Raw genomic sequence first — 8,057 nt, 5'->3', positions numbered from 1 at the left:
CACTGTACTATTTTACTTTTGCATATAAAATTTTCCATAAAAATCTAAAAATAACAACAACAAAAAAGTAAACCTGAAGTGGTTCCCACTGGCCAAGGATGAACAATGTGAGCATCAAGAAGAAAAATGGGGCCGGGTGCAGTGGCTCACGCCTGCTATCCTAGCACTTTAGGAGGCCAAGACAGGCTGATCACCTGAGGTCAGGAGTTCGAGACCAGCCTAGGCAACATGGCAAAATACCGTCTCTACTAAAAATACAAAACTTAGCTGGGAATGGTGGCGCATATCTGTAATCCCAGCATGTCTGTAATCCCAGGAGGCTAAGATAGGAGAATCACTTGAACCCAGGAGGCGGAGGTTGCAGTCAGCCGAGATCATGCCACTGCACTCCAGCCTGGGTGACAGAGTGAGACTCCATCTCAAACAAAAGAAAAATGGGCCAGGAACAGAGGCTAATGCCTGTAATCCCAACACTTCAGGAGGCTGAAACAGGAGGATCACTTGAGGCCAGAAGTTCAAGACCAGCCTAGGCAACATAGTGAGACCCTATCTCTAAATTAAAAACAAAAAAAAGGTTGGGCGCAGTGGCTGAAGCCTGTAATCTCAGCACTTTGGGAGGCCGAGGCAGGTGGACCGCCTGAGGTTGGGAGTTTGAAACCAGCCTGACCAACATGGAGAAACCCCATCTCTGCTAAAAAAAACAAAATTAGCCGGGCATGGTGGCACATGCCTGTAATCCCAGCTACTCAGGAGGCTGAGACGGGAGAATCACTTGAACCCAGGAGACAGAGGCTTTGGTGAGCCAAGATCGCGTCACTGCACTCCAGCCTGGGCAAAAAGAGCGGAAGAAAAATGACTCTAACAGATTGAAACATAAAAGACATCTAAACATTTAAGTTTCTTTTTTGAGACAGGATCTCCCTATCACCCAGGCTACAGCACAGTGGTGTGATGTAGGTTCACTGCAGCCTCAACCTCCCAGGATCAAGAGATCTTCTTGCCTTAGCTTCCTGAGTAGCTGGGACTACAGATATATGCCATCACACCTGGCTAATTTTTAAAAATTAGCTCTTAGGCTCAAGCAATCCTCCTGCCTCAGGCTCCCAAAGTGCTGGGATTACAGGCATGAGTCCCCATACCCGACCAACATTCATTCATTCATTCATTTTATTTATTGAGATGGAGTCTTGCTCTGTCACCCAGGCTGGAGTGCAGTGGTATGATCTTGGCTCACTGCAACCTTGGCCTCCTGGATTCAAACAATTTTCATGCCTCAGTTTCCCAAGAGGCTGGGATTGGTGGCTAATTTTTGTGTTTTTAGTAGAGATGGGATTTCACAATGTTGGCCAGGCTGGTCTCGAACTCCTGGCCTCAAGTAGTCCACTCGCCTCGGTCTACCAAAGTGCTGGCATCATAGGTGTGAGCCACCGCACCTGTCCCCAGCCAACATTTAAATAAAAACAAATTAAAAAAAGAAAACAAAACAAACAAAAAAAACAAATTTAAAGTCTCACTGGTTGCCTTTGAAGGTTACAAGGGCAACCAAGTCATAATTCTGAAAGCTGGTAAACAAAGGAAAAGGACTATTTATCCCACCTTTCCTGTACTATTTTAAGGGAACTAAACAGTTGATGTAGAAAAGTACTCTTTAGAATTCCAACTAATAAATGGAAGAGGAATGAAAGAATTAGAAAATTACCATTTTGCAACCCTTAACTAATGTAGGCAATGATCATCAACAGTTGCTAAAACCAATTTGTGAAAGGCTAACAGGGAACTTTATAAAAATGGCTGGAGCTAATACTAGCTGAACTTAGTGATCATGGTTGTTTTTAACTGTATGTTATGTAAATTATTAAACATACACAAAAACTCAAGGGAAAAACATAATGAAACTCCACGTACCTATTATTCAACTTCAATAATTATCAACTCATGCTCAATACTCTGCCAATGATATCCCCCAACTCCTTTCTATACTCGATTATTTTATTTTTCTTAAAGATAGAGACGGGGGGGGGCAGGCGTGGTGGCTCACACCTGTAATCCCAGCACTTTGGGAGGCTGAGGCAGGCAGATCACAAGGTCAGGAGATAGAGACCATCCTGGCCAACTTGGTGAAACCCTGTCTCCACTAAAAATGCAGAACTTAGCTGGGCGTGGTGACGCACACAACTACTCAGGATACTAAGGCAGGAGAATCACTTGAACCCGGGAGATGGAAGTTGCAGTGAGTCAAGATCACACCACTGCACTCCAGTCAGATGACAGAGTGAGACTCCATCTCAAAAAAAAAAAAAAAAAAAGGGATAAAGACAGGGTCTCGTTATGTTGTCCAGGCTGGTCTTGAACTCCTGGGCTCAAACAATCCTTCTGCCTCAGCCTCCCAAAGTGCTAGGATTACAGGCATGATCACTTATTTTAAAGCAAACCCTAAACACATCATTTCATCCATAAATACTTCAGTGTATATCTCTCAAACAGGGTTTCCAAACCTCAGAACTATTGACATTTTGGGTCAGGTAATCCATTACTGTAGGGGTTGTTCCGCGAACTATAAGAAGTTTAGCAGCATTTCTGGTGTGTACCCACTAGATGCTAGTAGAAACCCCCCTACCCCAGTTATGACAAGTAGGCGTGACAAGAGTATCTCCAGACATCGTCGTATGTCTCCTGGGGAACAAAGTATCTACCCTCTCAATGAGAACTACTCCTATAAAAGATAAAGACTTAAGGAAAATAGTAATGCCACTATTACACTTAAAAATATTAACAATTCCCTGACATCATAAACTACCTGGTTGGTGTTCAAATTCCTCTGTTTTACACATTTTTTTTTTTACAGGTTTTTCAAAGTAGGTTCTAAATAAGGTGCACACATTGCAGTGAGCTGATATGTCTCTTAAGTCTCATTTACTCTATAAGGTCCCCCTCCCTTTCTTTTCTACGCAATGTATTCAAGTGAGGTCCACACATTTCATTTGGTTGATCTGTCTCCTTTAGTCTGCCACAGTTCCCCCTCTCCATTTTTTTCTCCCCATTTATTTATAAAAGACATCAGATCTTCTGTTCCTTAGAATTTCCCAGTCTGGATTTGGTAACTGCATCCCTGTGCTTTTTTTTTTTCAGACAGAGTTTCATTCATCACCAAGGATAGAGTGCAACGGCATGATCTCAGCTCACTGCAACCTCCACTTCCTAGGTTCAAGCAATTCTCTTGCCTCAGACTTCTGAGTAGCTGGGTTTACAGGCGTGAGCCACCATGACTGGCCCTCCTGTGATTTTTTAACGTTCCTTTGGCACCAGTGTTTCTGACAGTTGATGAATATGGAAGCTTGATCAGATCCAAATTTGTTTTTTGGCAAGAATACTTCACAGGTAATGTTGAACACTGGTCAATTTTAATATTACAAAGAGAGGACTGACATCTGGTGTCTACTGATGTGATGCAGAAGGAAGTTCACAAGTACACAACACCACCTATGATATACTCTTGCCCCAAAAAAGAACTTGAATCCAATCAAACCCTAGATTTGCTTACTCATTTATAGGAAATGCAAGGAATTGAAAAACATATTCAGCAACATTATGGAGACATAATGAGCCAAATCCAGAATGCAGACAATTCTATGTACCAATGACCCAATTTCTTCCATAAATAATAAGAAAAAAAAAATGAAGAGCAAAATGTTATAGACTAGCAGAGACCAATTTAACACATGGACCTTACTGAAGTATTGATCTAGACACAGAAACTGCAAAAAATATAAAAAAAATGTTATGGGACTTTCATGGAAATCTAAACATTTACTGATTAGATAATATTGTGGAATTACTGTTAAATATTTTCAGGCATAGTATTGTGGTTATGTTTTTCTTAAGAGTTCTCATATTCTAGAGATTCATGCTGAGGTAATTATGGACGGAGTAATGTCTAGAGTTTTCTTTAAAATAGTCCAATGGGTGGGTATAAAAAACAAGACTGTTTAACTGCCGAAGCTGTGTGCCTGGGGTTCATTATCATTCTTTTTACTTCCATATGCTTCAAATTTTCCATAAGTTCAAAAAATCAAATCCTCCTGAATATAATGATTGAAATGCATCATTAACTATTTAGGAGGCTCCTGCAGTTGGCTATGTGAGATGAAAGTGGCCTGCACTAGAGACAGTGAAAACAAAAAACAATTCAATAGATATTTAGCGCCGGGCACAGTGGTTCCCACCTGTAATCCCGGCACTTTGAGGAGCAGAGGTGGGCGGATCACCTGAGGTCAGCAGTTCAAGACCAGTCTGACCAACATGGTGAAACCCCATCTCTACTAAAAATACAGAACCCCGGCCAGGTGTGGTGGCACATCCCTGTAATCCCAGCTACTCTGGAGGCTGAGGCAGGAGAATTGCTTTAACCCGGGAGGCGGAGGTTGCAGTGAGCTGAGGTCGTGCAACTGCACTCCAGCCTGGGCAACAAGAGTGAAACTCAGTCTCAAAAAGAAAAAAAAAAAAAAAAAAAAAAAAAAAAAAGCCCAAAACCCTGTCTCTACTAAAAATTAGCTGGGTGTGGTGGCAGGCGCCTGTAATCTCAGCTACTTGGGAGGCTGAGGCAGGAGAATCACCTGAACCCGGGAGGCAGAGGCTGCAGCAGTGAGCCGAGATCACGCCATTGCACTCCAGCCCAGGCAACAAGAGTAAAACTCCATCTCAAAAATATATATATATATTTAGGAGGTAGAATCCATAGGGCTTGGTAATTAATTGACTATGTAAAGCGAAAGAGGGAGAAGTCAAGGATGAGGCTCAGATTTCTGGCTGAGCATGTGAGTGGCACTGAGGAGATAGGTAAATTTGGGAAGGCTAGGGTTTGAGGTACCTGTGGGACCTAGCACAGAGATGGCAGTGGAAGCCATGGAAGTGAAGCGATACCCAGGATGAGAGAATGCCAAGAGAGAAGGAAAGAGCCCTGAGGAACACCTGAGGCCAATCTGTTCACTGTAGAGAAGTCTCTTCTCTGTGTGCATCTAGGCTTAACTTAGTCATATACACACCTAGAAGGGGAAGACATAGCAGGCAAGGGCAGGGGCAACTTGGGGTGTCGGGTGGGAAATGTGCGTATGCCTGTGTATATATATGAAGGGGAGACCCTGCTTCACAACCCAATCCCCCCTTCCTTGCCAGCTTTCCCCTTTCTAGCCATGGTCTCCACAGAGCCCCCAGATGTGCTGGCCCCCTCTCTGGACAGCTAGGAAGATGGTCCCACTCCCACCCCAATCCCCAGCCCACCCCTGTGGTTGATCCTCACCTTCAGATCCTCACACAGATCACCGTAGTCAATCTCAATGAGGGCCTCTCGTGCATAGATACTGGAAATTCTCTGGGAACCACTCACTGAGTCCTCCCCCTGAGAGCTACCCTGTAATGGCAAGGGAGAGTCAAGTGGAGCAGACTGGCCATCAGAGTGCCCCTCTATGGAGAGCTCCTTTGCAGCCTTCGATCTTTGAGAAAGCACTTTGCTAGAAAGCACTATGGCAGAAGGAACAGAGGCTTTGCAGGCAGAATGACTCAAGTTCAAAATTGAGCTCTATGGCCAAGCACAGTGGCTCATGCCTATAATCCCAACTTTGGGAGGCCAAGGCAAGTGAATCACTTGAGGTCAGGAGTTTGAGACCAGCCTGGCCAATGTGGTGAAACCCTGTCCCTACTAAAAATACAAAAATTAGCCAGGTGTGGTGGTGTATGCCTGTAATCCCAGCTACTTGGGAGACTGAGGCATGAGAATCACTTGAACCTGGGAGCTGGAGGCTGCAGTGAGCCAAGATCACGCCACTACACTCTAGCCTGGGCGACAAAGTGAGACTCTGCATCAAAAAAAAAAAAGAAAAGAAAAAAATTGAAGTCTACCGCTTACTAACATTGTGGTCCTGGGCAAATCACATTCTCAAATCCTGAGTTTCTTCACCTGTAACATGGGGATAATGCCTGTCTGGCAGGTCTATGGTTAGGATTAGGGGTAATTATGTCACATGTTACCATGATGCCCAGAACATTTCTGGTATTCAAAATACTTTACTGAATTAAACCAAAATGCCATTTGGAAAGTGAGGAGAAAGACACATGGGACTGAGATATATGACCAGGTCTAAGATGAGATATCAATATAGGCAAACCTCTTCTCAGTTAACATTTCCCTCCCCCTTGCTACCCATCTTTACTTCCACTACTCCTATTTGGCTAGTATCTGTCTTTCCTATAATTAAACTTCCTCACCTCTCCATTGCTAATGTCCCTCACCCAACCCTCTCCTGGCCAACCTCCCTCACTGCAGCTATCATCCTCAGGGCCCCCAGCTTCCTGTCTTCCTTTGCTCTTGGCTAATGTCACTCAATTCCCAGTCCTACCAATTTCCATCACCTGCTAGAGCTAATATAGCTCAGGTCCCTAAGGTTAATGAATTACTTCATTCTTTCCTGGCTCAACTCTCTCACCACCCACTCACTGGCTTGCAGCTCTACTCCCAATTCAACTTCTCTTTCACACCAAAGCTATTATTACCTTTTGCCTCACCTGCCTTCACCACTGCATCTTGCCTCATTTCTCCTGCATCCCTTTCACCATTTGCCCACCATCCTTCTGTCTCTCACTGCTCTTCCTGGTCACTTTCACTCCCCATCCCTGGTTAATGATGTTCACAGCCCACTCCCACCACCAGCCACAATACTCACCTCTTCCTGACTAATATCATCCATGGTGCCTTTTGACAGTGGCAACTTAATGTCCTGCATCTTACAGGCCTGTAGCAAGTTGTGACGGTCACTGCGCTTCTGTTCAAGCTTGGTCTCAATGGCTGTAACCTCCTTCTGTAAGTGGGTCATTTCCCTAAAAAAGGTCCAAGGGCTAGGTGAGACCCATATCTAGCAGGCTGCCAGCTCTATCTACGTCCTCCCACCCCAGGCCTGAACCCACTCACTTGTTGGCGCCCCCAAGTTTCTTACGAATCTCCTCCATCTCATGATTCTTGTCATTTACTTCTGACTTCTTGGCCAGATGCTGATTCTTCAGGTCTTGTAGCTGAGCCATGGTCTCATCTATAATCTTCATGTGTCTCTGTTCCTCCTGGTCCCAGCAGTGGGAACAGGACAATAGGTGAAGACTTTCCCAATCTTACCCTGGGATCTTCTGCTCCCACCCTTCCTACTAGGCAGTTTATTGGAGTCACTCATCAATGAGCTCTGCTTTCACACCCCCATCACCCCTCAGCCTCCTCTTATCTTTTTTAAATTTGGTTGCCCTCTCTCACACATCCCAATTTTACAAGTTACCTAGTGTATATAGAAAAGTTAAAAGTATTTAGGGGGGAATCACTCATAATCTCATCAGCTAGATAATCAATTAACATTCTAGGACATTTCCTCTCAGCATTATTTACAGACAACTTTACATAGTTGAGACTAGATTGTAATTAAAACTCTGTATTCTGACTTAATGATATTTGAGCATTTTTTCTACATCAACGCTTTGTCACGTGCAGTATAGCAGCATTTGCTATTTTTAAAAAACCCACACAAACAATACTGTGTATTTTCTATGAACATACACATGTAAATGTACAAGTATTTAAGTAAATCCTTAAAGGGTCTGGAAGAATCACCTCTGGCAAGAGGAAGGGGACTAGGATGGAGAATAGTCAGCCAAGGTGGATCATAATCTTATGTATAATGTTCTGATTTTTAAAAAGGAAAATTTTTGTTTTCATTTTGATCTTAAGTCATGTAAAGGGGGCCCGGTGGGGTGTCTCACACTTGTGATTCCAGTACTTTGGGAAGCCAAGGTGAGCAGATCGCTTGAGCCTAGGAGTTCGAGACCAGCCTGGGCTACATGGCAAAACCCTGTCTCTACAAAAAATACAAAAATTAGCTGGGTGTGGTGGCGCATGCCTGTGGTCTCAGCTACTTGGGAGGCTGAGGTGGGAGCATCACCTGAGCACACGGAGGCTGCAGTGAGCTGAGATTGTGCCACTGCACTCCAGACTAGGCGACAGAGCGAAACCCTTTAAAAAAAAAAAA

The 8,057-nt window shown here is 44.0% G+C and overlaps 1 protein-coding gene across 1 annotated transcript in view; it reads right to left on the bottom strand.

Moving 5' to 3' along the window:
* SMC1A (structural maintenance of chromosomes 1A) overlaps positions 1-8,057 on the bottom strand; it is a 44,715-nt gene that overhangs the window by 11,123 nt on the left and 25,535 nt on the right. The window contains exons 17-19 of the mRNA XM_017517635.2: positions 6,962-7,107; positions 6,717-6,870; positions 5,297-5,407 (exon numbers count right to left, since the gene is read on the bottom strand). Coding sequence (XP_017373124.1) covers positions 5,297-5,407; positions 6,717-6,870; positions 6,962-7,107 — 411 coding nt within the window. The remainder of the gene's footprint in view (positions 1-5,296; positions 5,408-6,716; positions 6,871-6,961; positions 7,108-8,057) is intronic.

Source organism: Cebus imitator, unplaced genomic scaffold (assembly GCF_001604975.1).
Source record: "Cebus imitator isolate Cc_AM_T3 unplaced genomic scaffold, Cebus_imitator-1.0 Scaffold640, whole genome shotgun sequence".
Taxonomy (NCBI): Eukaryota; Metazoa; Chordata; class Mammalia; order Primates; family Cebidae; genus Cebus; species Cebus imitator.
Note: the sequence above shows the minus strand (reverse complement) of the source record. Positions and strands in the feature narration are given on the sequence as shown.